This window comes from Danio rerio, chromosome 16 (genome assembly GCF_049306965.1).
Source record: "Danio rerio strain Tuebingen ecotype United States chromosome 16, GRCz12tu, whole genome shotgun sequence".
NCBI lineage: Eukaryota > Metazoa > Chordata > Actinopteri > Cypriniformes > Danionidae > Danio > Danio rerio.
The window spans coordinates 17,684,376-17,709,896 of record NC_133191.1 but is presented as its reverse complement, the minus strand read 5'-3'; the positions used below and the strand labels follow the sequence as shown (position 1 = coordinate 17,709,896).

Sequence of the window (25,521 nt, the reverse complement as noted above, 5' to 3'; positions counted from 1 at the left end):
ATTATGACAAAAATTATCTCATCATTGTCTTAAGTCGTTTTGAATGATTTTTCATATTTTATAAGTGAACTACGAGTCTGTGTAATGTTTCTTCATCTGAAAGCATATGTTTGAGATTTACTAGAACTGGCTTTGACAAAAACACATGAAAACACCTCTTGTGAATTTGTGAATAATTCAAGCAGTTCAGTTGATCGCAAACCATTTTTCATTTTCATTTATTTTTATTTACATGTAGACAAAAAGTTGATAATCTTTTTCTGTCATATTTGTAGAAACATTTCAGAAATGTTAAATGATTCTTTATATTACAGTAAAGCATTTGATTTCAGTTTGAACAGAAAGTTGATTCAATGAAAGCATTAAACAAATTAAACTCCTATAGTATGTACATTGCTGGTGACATTGGGTGTTTTATCTGCTTTTGCAGTTTAACAGAAACATCATAATACATAATCCTGCATAATATTTGCAGTTTATTGAAGTCAACAGTTTTTTTTTAACAGTCTATATGTACTTGTGCTTCTTAAACTTGTGCTCTGTTGGATAATAAGACTTTTTTTAACTATTATTTTCATTAGGCTGCAATCCAACAGAATTTATATTGCACTTGGGGATTTCATGTTTATTAATAACAGAGAACAAGTAGTTCTAACTCGGGTGTGCATTCAGCATTACTATATCCATATGGTTACTTAATAACTTAAGAAATCTTAAGATGGACTTCAGCTGCATCTATTTCCTCTGGTGAAAGTATAATTCAACATTCTTGCAGACCATTTCCAAGTTTTGGAGTACTCTATATCCTTACATGTGTGATGCCAAATCACCCACATCACCCTTAACAGTAGGTAAACAAATAAATAGAAACTTCCTATGAAGTTGAAACATAAATTCTTAAAGCTCTTGAAGGGATATTTTACATAAACTTGGACCTGATTGAAGCCTGTTGCTTCACATTGCAGCAGTAGCAATTTTCATGGTATCCAGCAGGTTGCGCTTCCTTGCTTTGTCACTGGTTATTGTCTCCAGGTGAAGCTCAGGAGCCCAGCCACGCTGCCTGTCTGACAAACGAGTACCTTCCACCCAGCCTAAAAAAAAAAAAATGTGAAAAGATTGATTTCAAGATTGTCAACAGTCCAGCAGAGTTTCGCTTCTACCAAATATTAAAGATAATTTAGATTTCTTGATCTCCTGATTTCATCATGAAGCTAAAAGTTTAAGGTGAAAATCTTAAACTGTCTCAGTTCCTCGTCATGTGATGCCCTCGCTGACCTCCCCTTCACCTCCTCAACCACAGCATAGGTTAATGACACTCCACAGTACTCTTTATATGGTGTATCTTGTGAATCTATCATTTTAACTTGTCATGTTTGGTCTTTTAAAATGTCTTTTTAAATTGAAAAGTGTTATCCATTTATTCCCTTTTAATTAATGTGATTCGTTACTTGATTGGAGACAAATCTGCAGAATGTTGATCTGGAGTTTTTTTTTTATTATAATTAAAATAAATCAGAAATAAAAGTATAAGATGAAAAGATTATTGAATCATGAATTACATGAACAATTGGCAGCAAGTCAAAAAATGTAACCATTGGTGTCACAAAATTTAATGAAGCCACACATTTGCACTCTTTTGAAATGTGTCAATTCAAAGGTGCTATACACTGCATTGCTTTAATAAGTTAAATTATTCTCTGAAATAGTACACATAGTAGCTATGTGGCCTAGGGAAGTAAAAAAAATCTCCAGAAATGGCTTTATAAGCTCTTTTATTTTCCATAAAACATAACTAGAATCAAAAGCTTCGTATTGACCATATCTGCTTTGACCCTTGCAGTCTGTTCTTCAGAAGAAGGACAGTAAGAGCTTTATGACTGACACAAATTTTAAACACGCATTTTAAACTAAGTACATACTTATACTTGACAGTCTACATCTGTTTGTTAAAACACAAATTAAATTTTACAATAAACAGGATGAATTAACACAATATACATTATGCATTAGGGTGAAGCTGAATAAATGATAAATCTGTATTCCATATTTTGCATCTTGATGAGGATATGAACAGATGGCTGACAAGAATAGTAAGTTTAACATAAACTTAAAAATAACTGGAAAATGGCCATTGTTGTCATAATAGGAAACGTTGTGGCTTATCAAACACAGCCTGCGTCATGCATATCAATGATCCAGAGCAACATCTGTTAACGACACAGTTTTCTGGTGTGGATAATATAAAATGTGACCTAAAGTTTATGCAAATATTGAGTCACACATTAATCTGTATTGTGTTCTGATAGGGCTATTTTTCATTGGGGTTTTACTACACTACTGAGACTCACTGCGATTTCCATCTACTGAACTCTTATTATTTGGATATTACCCACATTTTTTATAGGGCACCTTTAACTTATTTTAGGTTAAATGGAACCCAAAAGTAAAAATAATATTTAAGCAAAACTCAAAACCTTACTTGAAACTCTATATAGGCTCTATTTTTAAAGATCTTGGCGCAAAGTCCAAAGTGCAGGGTGTTAAAGCATTAAAGGTGTGTCCGAATCCACTTTTGCTATTTTAGAACAGAAAAATCCGCTTTGTGCCGTTGTGCATGGTCTAACAGGGTTGAGCTTATTCTCTTAATGAGTTATAGGTGTACAAGTCTTTCTTTTAACTTTAGTTTAAAAGAACTAGGATTTAAAAGAACTAGGATTACATTTATTGTCATAATGTTCTTGTTTTCATGCAATCAAGCATGCTGGGAACTACACTTCCATACCCACCAACACACCAACACAATTATTCATTCATTCATTCATTCATTCATTTTCTTGTCGGCTTAGTCCTTTTATTAATCCGGGGTCACCACAGCGGAATGAACCGCAAACTTATCTAGCAAGTTTTTACACAGCGGATTCACCTGTACCGCATGTCTTTGGACTGTGGGGCAAACTCCACACTAAAACACCAACTGAGCCGAGGTTTGAACCAGCGACCTTCTTGCTGTGAGGCGACAGCGCTACCTACTGCACCACTGCCTCGCCCTTACCAACACAATTAGTTAAGTTTATTATTATTATGTATTTATTTATTTATTTATTTACATATTTAAGTGTTTAGAACATGAATTATAATTTGTTCAAATAAATCAACAATTGTGTTGCTTCAGCTCAGTTTGATCAAGCAACAAATTTATTTTATCTTTAAAATAAATTTAACAACTTTAAACTTTAAATTTAACTTTCTGATGGTTTACACTGGAAATTATCAGTACAACATCAGCATATACTACCTACTTAAAGTTTCCTAGAACTTTAACAATGCATCGACAGCGCAGATGGAGTAATAAACTGGACATTTCCAAGACACACTTGGTTATATATGTTGAGTTTAATGAGGTGCCATTATGAAAATCCCTGGGGCTGTATTCTCAAAACATTGCGAGTATAAAACCTTAATCACCCAAACTTTTTATCTGTCCTAAATTTAGAACTCCATTTTTTGTTCTAAGAGTAATTCACAAAGCACATTAGGAATAAAATTATCTCCAAAATCTGTGGAATGTTAGAAGTAGTGATAACAGTGACAACAATATTAAAATGGCTGTTGGCTGTCTCTACCTTAGAAAGAAAACTTTTTGAAAACATTTAATTACAGTGAGCTTTTAATAAGTTATCAATTTAATCACAGAGGTGTTCCTATTTGGTAAGAAATGTGTTCTCAAATGTATTATATGTAATCAAATATATTTTCCAATTTGGCCATTTTTATGTATTTTTAAAATATATACTAATCGTCATCTTGAAATTATAAGGTTCTATCTGCATTCTGAATGATTTTGTCAAGCTTCGACTTTTTTCCATTGCATAGCAAACAGTATGTGTTTAACGTATGTTTTTTAAATAAAAGTCTTAAAATAAAAAGAACTTTTAAAATCATTGCATAATGTAAATAAGTCTGTAAATAAGTCAGTTATGTCTAATAAGAATATGTCAATAACTCAACTTTGACAAAAAGGTCAGATAGAACCTTATAATTCTAAGGTGACGAAATATAAAAATATATAAATTTGCTTAATTATTTTATAGGAAAATACATTAAATTGTAACATTGGAAGAAAGTCATTAGTTAACAGCTATGACATTAAATTCAAGCAACATACTTTTAAAGAGTTTAGTTCTTTACTTAGCCCATACCTGTTAAAATTTGTCTCTAAAATTCTGAGACTGGGGGGTGGGGGGAGATTGACGGAGACTCCCAGGCAGGCATGTGAGCAGGTATGACTTAGCCTGCATATTTAAGTTCGATGTGGGAATTTTTTATTATTATTATTTTGCAACATATTATACACACTCCATGTTTCTAAAATTTCCATGAATAAATATCTGACAGAGACTCATCCCTTTCCCATTAGCCAATCACTGTGCGAGTTATTAATCAAGCCTCCTGTTCACTGAACGGTTTGGTAGGGGTCACCAGTCTTGTGTTTCCACTGCCAAAATGTACCATTTTTGTGCGATTAAAACACAGTCGAAACACACAAAAAAGCTTACCGTACCCTCTCAGAAATAAAGGTACGAGAGCAGTCACTGGAATGGTACCTTTTCCAAAGGTACACATTTGTACGTAATAGGTTTATATTAATACCTTAGAGATACATATTAGTACCTAAAAAGTACAAAAGTGTTCCTCTTAAATGTTTTAGGTACTAATATATACTTCTGTGGTACCAATATAGACCCTTTAATTACAGGCAAGTACCTTTTGAAAAGGTACCACCCCTAACAGCTCTCGTACCTTTATTTCTGAGAGTATACCGTACCGTACGCTCTCAGAAATAAAGGTACGCGAGCTGTCAATGGGGTACCTTTTTTTAAGTTACACATTTGTACTTAAAGAGTCCATATTGGTATCTTAAAATTATACATTAGAACCTAAAAAAATAAGAGGAACACTTTTGTACATTTTAGGTACTAATATGTACCCTTGAGGTATTAATATGGATCTTTAAAGTACAAATTTGTACCTTTGGAAAAAGGTACCACCCCAGTGATAGCTTGCATATCTTCATTTCTAAGAGTGTACTGAACTGTATCCCTCAGTGGCAATGCACCAGTAGTCAACCCAACCCTCACTCTTAGCTTAAGACTTCACATATACTTAGTAAAGATTAATCTTAGAAGCTTTGTGAACAACGTTTAGACAATTCTCTTAATTAAAAACGTTTGCTTCTATTTAATAGCTAGATAATTATATATATATATTTTTTGTGAATATGGGCCCTGAGCTTATAACTATGAGTTTGTTGTTTCAAACCACTGAAGAGATCATTACTAAATAATCACTATTGATGAAGTCACAAGCCCACAAAAACAGCAGTGAGAGTGGAAAATTCTCTGTGCAATCTACAGACAGTGCAGGGATTAAAGAACACAGATGCAGCCTGTTCATTTACAGAGGGACCAATCTACCAAAGATGACAAAAATAAAAAATAATGAAGCAAACAACAACAACACGGTAATCTAAAAAAGCGCTACCGTTCTACATTGCTGTTGTGCATGTAGTGGTGTGTTGTGTCAACTGAAACGGAAGGGGTGTCAGATATAGTGATGAATATATAGGGGTATTTTTCGTTAATGTGTTTAGTGTTCTAACTCACCATCACTACTTTGCTGGTGAACTACAAGGACATCAGCTTTCTCTAAACTGAGTTCATCTGGTTGCTGGGCAACATATGCTCTGATGCACTGCATTTGTGGAGTTTCTGAAAATGTAAAAAAGAAACATTATTAATATTAGAATATCTGCTTTGATATTGCAATTTTAGGTAGTGCATACCCTGAACTGCACCGAAGTCAATCTCAGGATAAGGACGTGAGAGCGCTGATATCCAGCGCAGATTATCAGCTCTGAGGAAAGTTAATACAAGGATTAGTATATCACATCATTCTGTATAATCAGATTGCAAAATACTAGATGAATATAGTATTATTTTCTGATCTAAATAAAAAATTCAATGTTTTAGAAAAGGCTTGTAAAGGTAAAACTCTACAGCAAGTCTGTCCAGTTACACTTGTGATGCAGTTTCCTGCGTTTTAAAAGGTTTTTAAAGGGGACCTATTATGCCCGTTTTTACAAGATACAAAATAAGTCTCTGAAGTTTCATCTCACACTACCCCATAAATAATGTTTTAGAACTCTCTGAAACTGCCCCTAGGCTTTGATCCTAATGGTGCCTAACTGTCGCTTTATATTCAAATAACATTGTGCTCCCAGTCCCATTTTCAAAAGAGGGCAGACCTACAAATGCCTAGTGTAAGAGTCAGCATGGGGGCAATTTCAAAAACAAGACTAATGTCCAATACCAGTGAGGGACAGATGCAAGGGACTTGGGACTTTCTCCCTTTGATATTACGTTATGTACAAAGGTATACAGTTTCTACAGACTGTTTTTATGAAAAATAAAATGAATACATTTTGACTGCATTGTTATTTGCAGACTGTTGCCACACAACTGTGTTTAAACCCCTCGTAAAAGTGTAGTTTGCATAATAGGTCTCCTCCAATGTTTTGTTAATTCACCTCTGCTTTCTAAGCCTAATTTTATTTGATCCAATGTACAACAAATTGGTAAAATAATAAACTATTTAGACCACTTTAAATAACCGTTTTTCTATTGAAATATGTGCAAATACAATTTAGTCCCATGATTTAAAGGATGATTTTTTACATCATTCTTACACAATTTTTCAAAAATCATTTTAATATATCGATTTCTTGTTTAAAAATTCAAAAAAATTATTATTATTATTATAATTATTATTATTATCTTTATCATTATTATTATGTTGACAGCTTAGTACAAATGTTTCAGCTGTTTTGGGTGAATAGAAAGTTTAGAGGAACAATTTATTCATTCATTTTCTTTTTAGCTTAGTTCCTTTATTAATCTGGGGTCTCCGCAGCGGAATGAACTGCCAACTTATCCAGCATATGTTCTACGCAGCAGATGCCCCTCCAGCTGCTACCCATCTCTGGGAAACATTCATTCACACTCATACACTACGGCTAATTTAGCCAACCCAATTCACCTGTACTGTGTCTTTGTACTGTGGAGGAAGCCAGAGCACTCGGAGGAAACCCACACAAACGTGAAGAGAACATGCAAACACCACACAAAAATGGCAACCAAAAAAGCCGAGGCTCAAACTAGTGACCTTCTTGCTGTGAGGCGGCAGCGCTACCTACTGCGCCACCATGTCGCCGGAACATAATTTTAAAAAAAGAGTCTAATCTAACGTTATGGCTAAATAAAAGTATTAAATTCTATAATTTCTGCACTTGAAAAAAAAAAAAATTATACTGACTCCAAACATTTAAATAGCATCAGTTTCAAGGTTACATAAGTTTTTATTTCAGATAAATGCTGATCATTGAACAAAATAACCGATTAAAATTAATAGAATAGATGTCTGCATTAAAGTCATTTGGGGGACACTGTTGAAGTTCTCCTTCAATACTCTTTGGTGGTAGAGGTCAGTTTAATTAAATGTAATTAGATATCACATATTGTTTGAGTAAAATTTATTCAGCAGATGTTTTTTTAATGGAGATGAGCGTGTTTAACAGAATACATGCAGTCTTTGCCTCCACTCGAACACTTGAAATACAGGAAATACAGCATAAAGGTAAATAAATGGTCAAGTGCAAATATCTTTATTTGCTATGAGCTGAATTAGCATGTGCAAATCCAGCATGATCTCACGAGGAAACGTAACTATTTTACATTCTGTCAGTTTAGTGGCTAATTTGTTTGAATTAGTACAATTTTTAAAAGGCGAAGCACACAACCCCACCCAAATCGTACTAAATTATACAAATTAGCCACTAAATCAAAATGCTGTGTAGCCTTGCCACACCTACTGGTATGTTTACATGAATACAAGTACAACTACTTTTTTTTCATAAACAAGCAAGCACAATTGCATACTTACTGGGTATCTGTTCGCAAAAGCAAGGCTTTTTGTGGCATGTGCAGACGGAACAGGTTTTTCTGTAAGGAATGTAGTTTGAACCTGCAGTTCTCGGCCCGCAGCTCTGATACAGGAGCATGGTCGATAACTGTAAACCTACCCCCTCTGCAAGCAGGAAGTTAAGATTTCAATGTGACGTAAAACTTTAAAACACATGGAATGACTTATATTCAAATAAGAGGATGGTGTGCATCTAGTAACAAATCAATGATGTATGATAACTCAAATATGCAATTTAGTTTAAATTGTAAAAAAAATCTGTAATTTTATTTTCAGCAGCTGGGGTACTGGGAAAAAACGTAAAACAACAGTCGTTAAATTATAGACATTCATCGTAAAATAACAGACATTCAGTTACAGAAATTTCCTTTAATTTACATTTCTGGTAAACTTCTGTAATTCAACTGCTGTTATTTTACAATTTTTTTTCCAGTACCCCAGCTGCTGGAAATAAACCGTAAAATTACAGATTTTTTTTTTTTTTACAGAGTAGGGCTTAAACTGTAGTTAAAATCCTGGTTTCATTTCGTCACCTTAGAATTATAAGGTATTCTCTTACATTTTTGTCAAAACTGAGTTATTGACATATTCTTATTAAATGACAACTTATTTACATTATGGGATTTTTTAAAATAAGTTGTTTACATTTTAGACTTTTTATTTAAAAAACAAATGTTACACACCTACTATATGCTACATGGAATGCAAAAACCTTTGAGCTAAAAATCTCAAAATCAACCAGAACGCAGATAGAACCTTATAATTCTAAGGTGACGATTTATTAAAGATATTCAATGAAGTGAATTATAGATGTTAAGAAAGGTCAAACATACTCTTTCCGTATAGAGAGCAAGAGGTAGTCATTAAAAAGGTGCATATAAACACTTCTCTCTTCTTCTCTGTCTTTCAAGGAAAAGTCTCTCAGTTCAGTCACAGGCCCTTCTCGTACCAATCTGCGGGACTGACTTATCAATGGAAGAGTCTAAGAGACATAACCAAAATACAGTTATTATAATTCTTAAATGCTAAATGTCTAAATGGAATGATTCAGAGAGCAGAGAGTAAACATTAGGTTTCCAAACTTGTGTCATTCTTACCCTGCACTCAAAGTCAACTTTGGCATTAAGAGTCACAAGTGACTCAATGTTTTTCATTTGAGAAATACTTTCATTACTATCCAGGATCATCTGTAAAGATGCAAGGTCAGAAGTTAGAAAGAGACTAAGAAACTAATGAGAAATTGTAAAGCTATGTAAGTGACAACTACATTGTTCCAAGAACATCAATAGAAGTCTCACCTTCTCAAGTAGTTTCATGGCCTTAATGGCCTGCACTTCATCTTTGGTTTTTGGAGCAGTTCTCTTTACAATATTCTATACAAAAAGAGAAAAAAATAGTGTAAAATGTAATTACAGTTTTTTCTCCGTGGCTTTGATGCATTTTTCACTACACTAATTACATTTGCACAACAGTTAATGCATTTCTCAAAACAATTCTTCATTTGTGCACATCATAGTAGGAGTTTCTCATTCCTTTCAACTAATTGCAAATGTTTTTGGACATACATCAACTGCTTTCATACAACTCTCTGCTGTTTTATAACATTATTATTTGCTTATGTCATGTCAGTCAAAATGAACTAAACTTGTGAATGCTCATTTCATTACTTAAGTCATCACATAAAAAAATGTTAAACTGGTTGTCAAAATTTTAGAAACATTTTTATCTCAAAATATCCTCTAAAATGAACAATTTCATGAATAATTTACAGACCTGTGTACGTTGTAGGTTCAGTTCCAATATGTAATGCAATGTTTACAGTTGTGCACGGCTCCATCCAAAGGAATTTTATGTTTGTTGTAAATAAAAGTGTATTCATTCTTTTGCACAATGCTGTGAATACATTAGAGAAATGCAGTGATGCCTAACTTTACTATAGTTTTCAAATGGCTGTGCAAAAAGTATATAGTGCTGTCTTGAGCATTTTCAGGAAGTGTCACCAAAATCTGACTTTTTTTGTATTGGAACAAATTGTACAGAGCAAACTGTCATAATGAAAACATGAGAAAGCCATTTGACTATCTTGTCCATATAAAAGGGTGTCAGGATTTTTCATCTTGATGACACTAACACTTTCATTGACATGATGACTTGCTTTTGAGGAATGAGCTATCCATTTCGAGCAAGTGACACGCTTTTGCAGGTTATCAACTAGATTTTGCAGTTTTTACTAATTGTTTTGTGTGCAAATGTAAATAGTGTTGTGAGAAATGCACCAAAGCCACTGAGAAAAACTTTAAATGAAAATTAATCACATTGCATTCTCTGTAAAGGAAGATGGATGAATGCCATGTTTATATAATATTGCCAACAATACTGCCTAGGTTTTCCAGGACTGGGGGTTGTACTCTAGTGATGGGTTGTGGTTGGAAGGGCATGCTCTGTGTAAAACAATTGAGAAATTGATGGTTTGTTAGCTGTGCCAATGCCTGATAAAGCAAAGAACAAAGCAAGGGGGCCCGAGTGAGTGAGAATACTGCAAAGATATGAGACCAAGGATCTTTTTAGAGGAGTGACCATGAGACTTCAGAATTTTGGCTCTATTTCAAGTAATTTCCATTAAGTTTCCCTAAACTGTAATGACACAATAAATGTATAAAGTACAGTAAACGAAATAAATTAGCAATGGAAAATAATAGAAACTGCTTACATGTAACAGAGAATTTTAATTCTGTTAATAATTGTTTAAATTATTGTTAAATATTTTAAAACACTTAATAATACGTTACCAAGTTGACATTTATCACTGTTTTGTACTTTAGCTTAAGATACTAACACCAAACCAGAAATCACAGGGCATGTACAGTTTTTACTGTATTTTAAAACGTTATTACATTACTGTGTTGCTAAAAAATTATGTCATTTAAACAAATATCACAAAAGTTGACAAACTAATGTGCAATTGATGTATCCAAAACCTTTTTTTTACAAACTAATGAGAGAACAACAAATTACATGCCTCAATGCCTTCCAGAGCTTCTCCAGACATAAAATATATTTTTTAGCTTAGTAAAATTAGACAAAATAATTAAGTGATAATTAAAGCTGAAGGCAAAAGCAGTGAAAAATAGGTACAATAGGATTTAATAAGTTAAGTCCCTTAATACAGTGTTTCTCAATCGCGATCTTGGAGGACCACCAAAACTGAAGCCCGAAACTGAAGACGAGACATGGCTTTTAAGGGACTGTTTGCTATGAATTTTTAAATTATTCTTACTGTTTAATGAACTCGAGTTGTCGTAGATTATAAAAGACGCAAACCCCTCACTGCATCACAGCTGCACCTTTAGCAAACCTCTATATTCCTGCAGAACGAGAACTTTATGATTGTTTAAGAGCGTCAAAAGTGGGGGATCTGTCGTCGAAATTTTGGACTGTGTGTCACTGCATCCTAAACGACTAAAATGATATGATGATATAAAGAAATCTCCGCTTTGCTGAGTAAGAGCGTTTCTGAACAGCACATCATCAATGACGTAAGTGTGCTCAGGCCTGAATGCAATGTGAGTGTGGGTCGTCGGGGGAAATGTGAGGGGTGACAAGTGTGCTCTGGCCTGGTACAAGGCAACTGTATAGTGGAAGTGCGCCCTAAAAGACCTGTAATAGGTGTAACTAAAAAGCACATCCAAAACATGGTGGGCCTCCAGGAACGAGGTTGAGAAACACTGCCTTAGTAAACATACAAACAAACATTTTTTAAAGTTTAATTTGTGGTAATATTCAAAACCATCACATTTTTAAAAAATAATTGGCAGCTTATCTTGGAGATGTAAAATACTTCCAGTTCCAAAACCATCCATGTGTCATAAGAATGTGTCATTAAAAAAATGTGTGTGGCAGATTTTAACAGAACAGAGGAGGACAGTACCTGCACTAATAGTTTGAGGCGTGTAATTCGTTGGAACGGAAGAATGAGAAATGACCGTAAAGGCAACCGCTGGCACACTGGATTACGCTCTAACTTTTCCACAACTCTGCGAAATTCCTGACTCTCATCCCTAAAAGACATTGAAGAATAAAATAAAATGGGCAGAAAATTAAACAGGGAAACACATTTTCAGCTACTGAATCTTTCAAAAACATACTCACATTAATCTTTGATACGTCTTGTCCTGATATGATTGGTTGGTAAGATATGGCACATACACATTTCGGAATCGGGGACAGTATTTAATAATGATGTCACAGACTGTAAAGTGCAACATATCTCTTTCCACGTTTTCTTCAAGGTGAGACATAAAACTAGAATAAAAGAAGAATGTAAAATATTTTATCATTTATCGGATTAGGATTTTAGAGCTGACATTTTAGAAATGGCTTCCGAATACTGTCAAAGTTAAACAGAAACACAACATGAGGTGATGTAAGAATTCTCACATCTTTATAGAATCATGTTCCCAACAAGCATATTTTGTAATTAATAGATATCTAATAGACATCTAAACAGATGTCTTGGCTAAAACAAGGCCAGATATGGCCAAAATAGACTAGTCATCAAATAGTCAGAATGAGTACACATGTGAAGTCTATCTATTTGATTAATATTTTTGGACCATTGTTAGATGGTAGAAGATGTTTGCTAACAGCCCAAATTTAGCATTGTTTAGACAAAACGTCTATGTTTAGATGTCGATTAAAAGTCTATTAAACATAAATTGCTTGGTGGCACACACTACAAGAAGAGAACATCTTTAAATATTAAGTCATAAAATGTAACTCTTTTAAAATAAATGAGATGTGTCTAACCTGTGACTGATGGCTCTAACATCATTTAGCCTAGAGAACAGCCAATTTTTGTCTTGTGATGACAGGATAGCATTGAGCTGTTTAGACAGGACAAAGTTCTCCACTACGATGTCCAAACTACGACAGTATGATGCCTCAGATGTCACAACCTCAAACCTCACCTTAAAAAGACAGAGATTCTTCATGATGCTGTTCTTACTACTAAAATGAATATCCTCAATACATTCATTTGAACACAAATCACTCCATCAAAAAAGACACAAATTCCAATGAAAATCTGATTGTCATTGAGTAAAATACGGTACATATACCTAATTGTGGCATTATATTTACACTCTAAATTTTTTGCGTCAAATAATGGCCGTTAAATGGCAGACATTTGCCGTAAAATAACAGACAGTAAATTAAAGAAATTTACTGAAAATATAAATTTAAGAAATTTTTATTTTACAGTAAATGTCTGTAATTTAATGGGCGTTATTTTATGTAAAATAACAGATTTTTTTTTTTTTTTTTGGTTTTTTTTTTAAATTATGCAACCTTGATCTCTGCTCAGATCACTTTTGATGTTAAAAAATTAACTATGGAAATTAACAGTGACATTTATTGAAATTGTTGACAGTTTGAAACAACATATTTTAGAAATATATAGGAATACATGTAACGACAGCTCATTATTAACTGTTTTTGTACCAAAACATTCATGATGAATCCATACACTAATTCATTTCAAACTACTGAAAATGTCAAATTGTTAAAAATCAAGTTTCCATAAAGCAATTTTGAGATAAATGAAAAACACCCATATATCATAGGTTACAAACTGCTAATCACTATTATTTTTACACTGTATCATCACAAACATTTTATTTTCAAATGTAAGTTTCAAAATTTTAATATAAATAGCAATTGTCACATATGAGAACGTTCCGTTATATCTCAAAATTAGATATGATAATCATGAACCACAATATTTATGAAAAATGTATATATGGTTATTTTAGTTTTATCTGTGATAGTTTTATATTACTTCTTACAGTAGTTAGCCAAAACCTTAAATATTTACTTTAAATATTGGAACTATGAGTTTCTCTTAATTGTGACTTATGTAATTTGTATTTTTCATCTACATCTCAGATTTACAGTGTTGTAAAATGTTTTGTTTAACCCTTTATCATAACTATTTAACATTTTGTCAGTTTAGTGGCTAATTTGTACAAATTCATACATTATCATTGTCTTATTTTTTTATGTATTTTTTTACAGGAGGCATGACACCAAACCCCACCCCATCACTGTAGCAAATCATACTAAAATGTACGAATGAGACTGTACAAATACAAATTAAAAAATGGGCCTGATACAAGTTAGACCTCCGTTCAATCTTTTTTTATGTCTTAGACTATTTTTCCCTTCTGAAAAAAAATTTTTTTAGTTTGGCTAGAATAAATGTATTTTATTCGTTTTAAACAATTTTTAAAGGTCAATATTAATAGCCTTTTTAAGGATGTTTTTTATTATTATTTTTTTTATTTTGGATTGGTAAAAAAAAAACATTGTTTTCCGATGACCTGGGTAATTACCCTAACTTGCTTTAACTATATATACAGTTGAAGTCAGAATAATTAGCCCCCTTTGATTTTTTTCTTTTTAAAATATTTCCCAAATGATGTTTAACAGGAAATCTTCACAGTATGTCTGATAATATTTTTTCTTCTGGAGAAAGTCTTATTTGTTTTATTTTTGGCAAGAATAAAAGCAGCTTTTAATAAAAAACAAAACATCTTAAGTTGAAAATTATTAGCCCCTTTAAGCTATATTTTTCCAATAGTCTACAGAACAAACCAATGTAATGAAAGGATTTGCCTAAATACCTTAACCTGAACAGTTAACTTAATTAACCTAATTAAGCCTTTAAATGTAACATTAAGCTGCATAGAAGTGTCTTGAAAAATATCTAGTAAAATACTATTTACTGTCATCATGGCAAAGAAAAATAAAATCAGTTATTAGGAATGAGTTATTAAAACAATTATGTTTAGAAATGTGTTGAAAAAAATCTTCCCTATATTAAACAGAAATTTGAGGAAAAATAAACAGGGGGGCTAATAATTCTGCCTTCAACTATTTATAAACTGTGTGAAGAGTTCAGATGCAAAAAGATTTAAGTGCCATCTGGAATTTTCTTCTACAGTGAGAATTTTTCTTAGCCTCTTATTTATGTTCAGTTATTTCATGTTGAAAGTGATGAAAATAACCTATTACTTGCCATAAAAGTGAAATAACTGAATCAAGACATAGGAGCCTGAAAAGAACGCTAATTTTAGAAGAAAATTTTAGATGGCATTTAGGGGGTATATATGAGAATAACCCAGAACAGAATGCTTTATGAAATATTAAAATTGCTGTTTTTTTTATTTATATAATTTATAAAGATTATCATCTATATATACTACTTTGAATGCACAAATACTTTTTTCAGCAATTGTGTTTTACACAATGTTTAGGTAATAACGAACACAACTATACCTCCTGCAGGCGTCTCTCATCTTCAGTAAGTTCCACAATTTCTGGGCTGTTCCTGACTCCAGGAAGATCCTGCCACAGTGTGGGTGAGGAAGCGGAGATAGACAGGCGAGGAGAAGGGGGTCTGTTTATAGATTGCTGAGGTAAATTAAGACTTTTTAGGGAATTATTCAAGGACAGTGAGTGGGGATGCAGGTGGACTTGAGGAAGCGCTGGGAGAGGTCTGTGAGATAGCTTTGGCGAATGATTCAGAGGGGAAGATGAACGGATGGTGATATTATCTCCACTTAGCGATGTAGTATCATAATTAGTCAGCAGAATTTCTCTGTTCTGGACGACCTCACTGTACTCCTGATACAGTTGAGAGTCTGCAAAGGAAAGATCCAGATGTTTAAGGTACCAAAAGTCTTTATCACATAAAAGTAAACAAAACCCTTTGACTTTAAGTAATGGCATTTATTAAAATTATTTCAGTCAGCCATGATTATTCTCATATATGATATATCATACTTTGTTAAATTTGATACCATATTTAATCTGCCCAATTTGGCTAGCTGTTACCAAACAACTTCTCCAATTAAAACCTTACTAAGTCTATCTAATTCATTTGACCTAAATATGCATTCTAATATTCAAAGTTTTAATCTTCTGTTCATGACCATCATCAGAAGTACAGACCCAGGCCATTAAATACACATGCCAATACATATTCTTACTCAGGAAATGCTATCAAATTTCAGGTTAATAATTACAGAGAAACTGAAATATTGAAGGAGAAACACTGACATAGTAAAATAATGTGTTAATGTGTAAAATGTTTTAAGATCAAATAGGTGTAGCAGGTCTAAGCCAGCATTTGAAGCTGTTTATCTGCAGATGTGAGTGATTTGCAAGCACAAACCTGTTCTTAGCCTGGAGGACTAGCAAGCAGCACAGCTAGGAATGCCAAAACTTTTCTTCTCTGTTACCACCCATGTATTTAGAACTATGTATTTGTGGATTTTGTGCACTAGTTACTATTAACTATCTAGTCTTTGGTATGTACCGATGGGAAATAGTTAGTTGTCAAACAATTGTCAAAACTTGTATAAATTGTGTGTATATTTGTAGTTTAATGAATTTTAGAAGCAGAAAATTTAACTAATAATTTATAGTCTGTAATAGACAGGGTTTGCCATGTATATGAAAAAACACAAACACCTACTAAAGTATTTAGAACTCCTCTTTTTTGTCCTCCCAAGTTTCCTGAAAGAAAAGAGAATGCATACGGCAACTGGTATACTTTATTTGTAAGACTATCGATGAAAAGATTATTTTTGTGATAAACTGCAAATAAAGAAAAATGTAATAAAAGCTTTTTGGTCACACTTTATTTTGATGGTCCTTTTGTTAAATGTATGTTACATTGCATCTTCATGCAACATTGGGGTTAAGGTTGTGGTACTTGCAAAGTTTCTTATAGTCAGTTAAATGTCTGTTTAGCAGCAGTATCAACAGATATTAAGCAGTCAGTCTACTAATACTCACATGTACCATCAAAATAAAGTGTTACCAGCAGTTTTTATTTACAGTTTTTATCTGAAGTCCAAAACATTTTTATTGGCACATATGCTATATGGCAAGAATGCCCAATCCCAAGTTCTACTTTCCAGCAAAGTTCAGCTGTATCTTTTATCAATTGCACCTGTCTTTTATTACCAAGTGCTTCTTCAGACCATACTTTGTTGGCTTAGTTGCTTTTGATCAGGGTTGGAGTTGAACTCTGCATGAAGGTAGATCTCCAGGAACAAGACTGAGCACCCCTGCTGTAAAGTTTACATATGTGCAAATTAAAATTTTTAGATCCTACCTTAGATCCCCTTCACTCCAGGTCAAACATAATTCATCCTCCTCAGCATCTACAATAAAAACACATCAATCAGCAAACAACACAATGCCATTTTTTCTTCATTTTTCATGGTCTCCCATAAACCAAGGGAGAATCAGAATTTAATGAGCCTAACACATGAAATCAATCAGATGGGGATGATACTGCACCCAACACAAGTGGTAATCAAGGAAACACTTTCAAGATCTTAATTTACAGTGAATAACTAACAAGAAGACAGTAAGATCTCAGGGTATGGAGAATTCCATTACAGGTCACTAAAACAGCCAGAATGCAATGAAAAAATACTAATTAAAATATTAATGGTTCAGATAGTGAAACAAAGGTAATATGGAAGCTAAACATTTTGCCTCCTCCAAGAAATGCTGCTGTTTAAGCAGTCTTCTGCAGTCATGACTCCAACCACTACAACAATCCTCAGAAGTTATCTGTAGCTTCCAGGCTATTAAAATGAGACAACGAAATAAATTAGGGTGTAATACATTATAAGTCAATCCTACAGAAGTAAAATGTAAAGTCTACAGTTTGTGTGAGTTCATATGTCTTTAAAGTTGATGTATGTAAGTTGTGACTCTTCTAAATTATACGCATACCATAATGTTTAGATATTTAAGAAACTTGTTAAGTGAACATACTTGTTGATCTGAAGAACATTACTAAAGTCAGTTATTCTCCTTTGGAAATGTGCATTCCGCGTCAAATGTCAAATGTTTTTTTTTTTTTGGTCTCTATTATTCACCCACTGCCAATGTACCCAATTACATTTCAATATGCAGTCTTTAGCATTCTTGTTTTCTCATGTAAGATCATTATCATACGCTGTAACGTATGTAAAGTCAAAAGTTCAGTTCCAAAATTCAAGACCACAAGAACAGAGAACACTGAGAACACGCAGATGTATTCTTGATAATAAGGATGGATCGATCCAGACTTGTGTTCAAAACTCACTCTAGAAGTCCAGAAGTCATTGCGGCTGAATAAAGGGGCTGGGAAGCACAGCATATAGTTTTTTTTATTAAAGTTCAGAGATATAACTTTTTTATCTCTGGAGTTTCCCTAAATAAGATGGTGAAAGTAAACATTAACATGTGAAACACTTATCATAAAGGCACAAACACATTAAAGTTGTTTATTTACTGAAATTAGAATTAAAATCTGTGCAAAGTATATTTGTATGTTGAATGTGTAAAGGTAGGCAACATGGTGGCTCAGAGGTTAGCACTGTCATCTGACAGCAAGAAGGTCACAGTTGACATTTCTGTGTGAAGTTTGCATGTTCTCCCCTTGTTCATGTTGGTTTTCTCCGGATGCTCCGGTTTCCCCTAAACTCCAAAGACATGCGATATAGATGAATTGAATAAACTAAATGATCTATCGTGTATGTGTGTGAATGAGTGTGCATGGATGTTTCCCAGTACCGGGTTGCAGGTGGAAGAGTGTCCACTGTATAAAACATATGCTGGATAAGTTGACGGTTTATTCCACTGTGGCGACCCCTAACGAATAAAGAGACTTAGCTAAAGGAAAATGAATGAATGGAATATATGAAGGTCATGTAACCAATGGAAAAGAACGCAGCGTCTAATTGCTCAGAGGACACGTTGTCTGTTCTCATGGTCTCCCGAGTTCGTTCTTCTGAGGTAACTTGGCAAGAACCGTCTCCACATGAACATATTCTCTGTGTTCTTGGAATTGAGAAACAGCCACAGTGCATTTTATTTCAGTCATAAAGGCTGCCTTAATGCATCCAGCCACGGCCAAAAATGCAATGCCTGGGGGACAGTAGCAGCCTCCGAAATGAGATGCAGATTCAGTTAAAAAAATCCACATGAGGTGACTTTTAATTAGCAAAAAATATAAACATTACAAATGTAAATGTTAGCAAGACAGCTTACGTTGTAACACTGTGTCCTCCTAACAACACACATCAAGATTCCTGCAACATTCAATTTTTCTGTCTGCACTAGACACAACACAACAGAATTTTTTAAAAATACTGTAGCTATTCAGAAGCACAGAATATTGCACTGCACTCCAATTAACTGGTAAGATTTACAATATTTACGAATTCAACCTCTTTAACATTATTTAAAGTAGATGCTGAGTGACTAATAATTGTTGGTTTCACACTTCCAATATTCAATTTTAAAATATACAGTATGTATTTTATTTTCAAGATCCGAGGTAAACTATCTGCTTCTGATTTCAGTTTGGCAATAAATGTCATGTAATGGTATTCAAACTCACATTAGCATTTGACACTGAATAAAGCACAGTATCTGAGGTGATTAGAGCACAGTAATAAGTATCTGAGGTGATCATTGGCATAGAAGTTTATACTTTTGAAATAGAAACATGGAATTATCTTAAAGGACCATGTAGACCATAACATGTAACTGGGAATCATGAATATATAATTCAAAAAGCAACTCATGTAAACACCTGAATCATATTATTGTCTTATTCAGATTAAGGCAAATCATCAGATCACTGATGCTCATATAAAAGTAGTCACAAGCCCCAAACCCAGAAAAAAAGGAGTTCCCTGATTTTGATGACTGCCTTTCAACAGGTTAGTAGTAAGCTAATGTAATGTTAATAGCATATTGCAAATCTTGCATTCATGCTAACAAACAAATGATCAAAAGAAACATATTGATGCAATTCAAATATATAAATTATGAATTGATGTTTACTTTAAACTTGTTTCGAAATAAACCCAAACGATACTTTTTAGCAGGTTTTTGCATGTTCAAAAAGACATTACATGGTTGTGAATTATAAACATTGTTGTAATATTTAGAATACTGATATTTTAACACCCATATTGGCAGTCATTTTGGGGATGATGACTCATAAAGGTCTGTGCTAATTTTTGCATAAGCACATTTAGCTTCTCTGCTTGACATTATATCACTGTCATTTAATTTGATAGGAAAAATTAAATAGCCTTCTCAAGATTTTAGCTGTCTTGCTAAAGAGTGGAAATGATCAGGATCATTAAACGTTTCCTATTTTAGTCCTCCTCTCACCTGAATTGTTGAATACTCTGGTCCTGCGGTCCCTTCCAACTCCTCCCTCTTCCTCATCCTCTTCCTCTTCTTTGGTTCCCTCTGTTGTTTTTCGGATACCCCTCCTCCTTATGCGGGCCTCATTCCCCAATTCTCGAAAGCTACTTGAACCAAGAATGACATTCTCTATGCTATCTTTCCTCTTAGAAACGTGTCCTTCTACTGTCCTATCTGCCTCTCTTTTTGAGGAAACTGTCTGTTCAATGCAACTTGGATCCAACAAGATAGTTTCCTCATCTGACTCCTTTTCAATCTCTCCTTGTTCTTTCTCTTCTCCCTGTATTAGTTCTTCATGTTCCCTCGATATGTTAATTTCTCTGTCAGTTTCTGTTTGTGTGTTTATTTGTATGTCTATGTGTGTCACACTACCTCTCATATGTTCTGTGTCTTCTGAATTCGGACCCAGGATCTCTTTCACAACATTCTTCGCCCATGTAAGGTGAGGAGCAGTAGAGCATCGCTTTCGTTCTTCACATGTGCTCCATGTGTCATCTGAATCAAAATGCTCCTCTGTGTTTCCAGTAGCTTCCATTTCTCTTCTGTGTAATGCATCTTCACTAGGAGCCACTATAGTCTCAGGTCCATCATCATTGCAGGGGTCTAAAGTTACAGAAGGCTCTGCAGGCTCTTCTTCTGCTCCCTCTTTGGAAGGAATCATTTGACCTTTCAGTGATGTTATGTCATCTGTTCCCTGGTCATTATCTCCTGTTTGCTCCACTTTTTCCTCATTAGCAGAAAGAGCGAGGTCATCCATTGCTCCTTCTATGTCAGATTCCTTGTGTTCAAACTTTTCAAATGCTTCATTTGCATCCTCAATAAACATAACACCTTGGATGTCTATGTTTTGATCTGAATGCTGATCGGTGGCTTCCTCAGAAGCAGTATCTATATATGGATTCTGCTTGGTTTGTGACTCAATAGGGGTTTGACCAATCACACAAAAAACCCTAAGGGGTTCTCTCTCTTCACCCTGTGTAGCTTCTGAGCATCCAGAGATATCAGTGGGAACTTCACCATTCCGGAAATCCATACAGTCTTCAATATCTCCTCCACTAGAGACTGTCACAAATCCATCATCTGCTGATATTATTCTGTCTTTCTCTGCTCTTGATTCTCCCTCACTTCCTTCCTCAATTCCTGAGTAGTCGTGTCGATCAATGCTTCTCTCTTCCTCTCTTTCATTAACTTCCATGTTATTACCCCCAATTTCTCTTTTTGCCCGCCATTCTGGTTCCACGGCTTCTTTGTCATTAACCATGTCCTCTTGTTTATCTAGTTTTTCATTGCTTTCTACATCTATGTCCCCCATGAATTCCCCAGCCCTATACTTGTCCTTAGCACTCGTTCTCTTGCTTTCATTATTTCTTGCAGGATCTTCTTCATACTTCGTACTTTCCTTGAATCTTTGGTTGTACCTCTCCCGTGCTCTTTCTCTGTCTCTGTAGTCCTCCTCTAAAAGAGATGGGTTTTTCTCTCTTCGGGGTTCCAGCCACCTGTTCATTATTCTGCCTGTAAATTTTTTTGTAACTGTTTCCTCAACAACAATTTGTCTACCCTCTTCTTCCCTTGGTGCAATCCGTACTTCCTGCTCTCCATCTGTTCTTCCTTTCAACTTCTCCTTTTCACTCTCAGAAGTGTTTTTTCTATTCCTGTCCTCAAGGTTCTCCCCCACTGACCTATTATGTTCTTTCTCAATTTCAACTCCTGAAATCTTCCCTCCAGTACGTTGTCCACTTTTCTCCATCTTGTCTCGATATGGCTCTCTGTTCTGTCTTCTCCACCTCTCCCTGTCTTCAATCTCTCTTTCAGAATATCCATCCTTCTCCAATTCTGCATTTCTGTATCTTCCTCTCTCAGGTGTATTTGAGTATGCATCTCTGTCAGGCCTTTTATCTTTTCTCATTCCATTTTTATCATAGTAGCCTGTCTCCCTGTAGTCTTTTTCTCTAGGTCTCACCATTTCTTTATATCTCCATACTTCTTGGTCTCTACGTCTGTCTTTTTCTCTAACTCGGTCTACTCTTTGGTCTGCTTTACTATCTCCTTCACTCTTATAGAGTTTGTGTCCAGGTTTAGTAACCGCTTCTCTATTCATTTCCTTACCTCTATCTCCATCACTGTCCCCTTCACTTTTTGTATCTCTTTTCCTAGATCTTTCTGCCCCATTCTGTCTCTCAGTCCTCCATTCCTTGTCTGAAAAACTCTCTGTCTCTCTTTCTATGGGTCGTGGATAATACCTGACCTCTCTGTCTCTTTGTCTATATCTGTCTCTCTCTCTGTCTGTCTCTTTTTCCCTCATTCCTGTAGGGTCATTGGTCCCTGTATGACCTTCTCTCCTTCTCCCTCTTATTCCTAATTCAAACTCTTGTTCTCTTAGTTTATCTGAATGCTCCTTCATGCGTCTTCTTGTGTCCATATCTCTGTATCTTCGTTTTTCCCTCTCTTTTTCATCCTCATAGGTTGTGTCCTTAGGTCTTCCCAAACGACGTTGCCTTTCATTCTCTGAAAGTGGAATTCTTCTATCTCTCTCTCTGTTTGCTTTTGTCATCCTCGGAAAAGTGTCCCCTTTTTTGCTTTCTTTGTCTCGTTCTCCATGTACAGTGTGCTCAAACAATGATGACTTTCCATTTGCATATTGATCTCCATCTCTCCATCTCTCTCTTTCTCTCCAGTCCATTTCTCTTCTTCTAATTGCAGGGAGTCTGTCCCTCTCCCTAGTCCCATCACATGAATCTTGCATCATTGCTCTTTCTCTGTCCATAATTTGCTGTTTTTAACTTGCCCTGAATTTGACACAGCCCTTTGCACCTTAAGAGGTCTGCATTTGCACAGTGTCTTGAGGGGCCCAGTTATTTTGACTGATTTCCATGGCACAGAGAACCTAAAAGGGATCAAATGTTCTGGACGTCAATAAATCAATTAATCAAAATGTATTTTTACAACAGTCACAGTGAAATATATATTTTTTAGAGTTTCACATTATTTATCTTAAATGTTAATTTACATTTATCCCATTTTAAATATCCCAGGAAATGTAACCCATGCCCCTGGTTCTTACACTATAGCCTACCATAGAATTTATAGCAACACAATGCAACTATAAACTGTTCTCAAATAAGTCTCTTCAAGTATAATGTGTTGGTAATATATATATATATATATATATATATATATATATATATATATATATATATATATATATATATATATATATATATATATATATATATATAAATGTTGATGTTTAAATGTAACTCTTTACACTCATCAATTACACACATCAGTTCAATTAATAAGAAATGCATAATGTTAAATGTTGTATTTATAGAAGAAATATATGTGTAAATGAGCCTATTAGTGGTTAAGCAAATTAACATGTATTAATTTATGAATTACAAAGAATGTAGTTGAACCAACAACTGCCCTTTACTATTCCTGTACCTTGTTTTCAATGCATTTTATGTTATTCATTTCTAGGAAGAGCTGAAGCATTATTTAATTGGGTTGAACCAACATGTACAAAGCTGACTCATGTCAATGTGGTGAACACATAACGCATTAAGAAATGCATTAAAAAAGTGACTTTAAGAATAGGACTTACAACAATAAATTTTATCATTGCAATATTTACTGGTGATATGGACAAGTTTGTTTATTGCTGTTCAGAACTGTTTGTTATGCAAAATTTATGAAAAAAAAAAAGTTGGGAATAATGGAGAGAACTCACCTAAGAAGGGTCTTGGGGGACGCTTCACTGTCTCTTTACCTCTTTTTTTTTTTTTTTTTTTACTTTTTAGACAAAGTAACAAGAGTTGCACAATCCATAGACATTCCACATATCAGTGTTTGCCCTTTGAGAGAACCAAAGTTGAGTAAGATAAATGCTCCACTGAAAACACTGATTAAATTATTCAGCCTGCCTGTCTTATTTAATGCAAAAAATTGTTATCAACACTGTTTAAAAAAATTCTGTGTTCCTTTCAGTCTTTCTCTCGGTTTCTCTCTCTCTTGTCCCCTCCTCCGTCCCGTCTCAAATTCCCAAACAAGTTTGAACAGATTGACACTTATCTTCCTCCCCTCCTTGTGTTTCTGTTTTCCTTATGCTTCCCCCTCCAGCGCTGTCTTACAGACGAATCCAAAAGTAAATGTCTGTTCAAGCTTGTGCGCAGCTTTGCTTAACTTCTCATAAACTTAGAAGACCCACAGTGATTGCGTTAGAATTTGTTTGAGCAAGTCAGCCATTCTGTCACAGAAACAGGAAGTGAACAGTCTGGGCGTCTCTCTTCTGTACCGTGATTGGTAGGTCTGAAGATGCTGGGTGTGTCTGTTTTCTCAGGTAAAGACAAGGGAAAGTTTGAGTGCAAAGGAGGAGGGGTGGAAAAGAATGAGTGACCATATAAAGCAGTATAGTTTTCACATTATGTAACACGTGGCAGAAAATCTGTAAAAGACAGTGGGATGCATGTTCCAGTTTAAGACATTTTTAAAATTAATATTAACATTAATTTGAGTGTAAAAACATAACCATCAAATGTATAAATTAAGATAAAAATAAATCCTAAATTAAATGACTTGATGGTCGAGTTTGGTAACAAACAGCATGTACTTGGAATTTGTCCTCTGCATCTAAGCACACACATTAATAGCAGAGTATTGTGAAAATACACAATAAGTAGGCAGTTTTTTTGGCTCAAGGGCTCCTTAGTCATGGACATTGAGGGTGGAAGTGAGCGCATCCCTTCCTGGTACTGAAAATTGAACTGATCACCCAGCAAAGATGCTTGTGCTGCCCCCATGCTGGCATCCTGTGGGCATAATGAGCTGCTTCCACCTCTAAGCAAATCTAAACAGGCCTTGTGTGAGATAAACCAGGTATGGCCCACAATTGCAGGCTCATTGTCGGCTCCGAGTGATTAGATTACACTAGTGAAAAGCTCACATTAACCCCATGAAGGCCTAGTGTTGACCAGTCCATTTGGGCTGAGAGCAGGCTAAAAGCAAAGAGCCCTTGGGAGTTTCCTCAATAACAAAATGTTGGGCCATTAGTGCTTTTTATTATATATGTTTATTTAGCTTTTTTAATAGTTAACAATACAGAACATCGAAACTAAGCAACAAACAGACTAATGTAAAACATACACACATAATACATAAAAATAAATAAAATAATAATAAATAAAAGGGGCGTAGATA

General features: G+C 34.5%; 1 protein-coding gene across 2 annotated transcripts; it reads right to left on the bottom strand.

Annotated features, from left to right (window-relative positions):
* Nucleotides 1-202: 202 nt before the first annotated feature.
* On the bottom strand, nt 203-24,576 carry arhgef5 (Rho guanine nucleotide exchange factor (GEF) 5). Of its 2 annotated transcripts, none has more exons than XM_003200169.7 (15): nt 24,056-24,576; nt 20,290-23,209; nt 17,219-17,267; nt 16,574-16,614; nt 15,373-15,737; nt 12,844-13,004; nt 12,187-12,339; nt 11,966-12,095; nt 9,336-9,410; nt 9,135-9,224; nt 8,871-9,019; nt 7,999-8,142; nt 5,843-5,913; nt 5,664-5,768; nt 203-1,091 (listed from the first exon to the last, which is right to left on the bottom strand). In XM_003200169.7, the coding sequence occupies exons 2-15, from the start codon at nt 23,087-23,089 to the stop codon at nt 955-957; spliced, it is 4,470 nt and encodes a 1,489-aa protein (XP_003200217.4). In that variant the 5' UTR covers nt 23,090-23,209; nt 24,056-24,576; the 3' UTR covers nt 203-954. The 2 variants fall into 2 exon arrangements, with proteins under 2 accessions (XP_003200217.4, XP_005161540.3); XM_005161483.6 differs by having other exon boundaries at nt 20,698-23,209.
* Nucleotides 24,577-25,521: the final 945 nt, after the last annotated feature.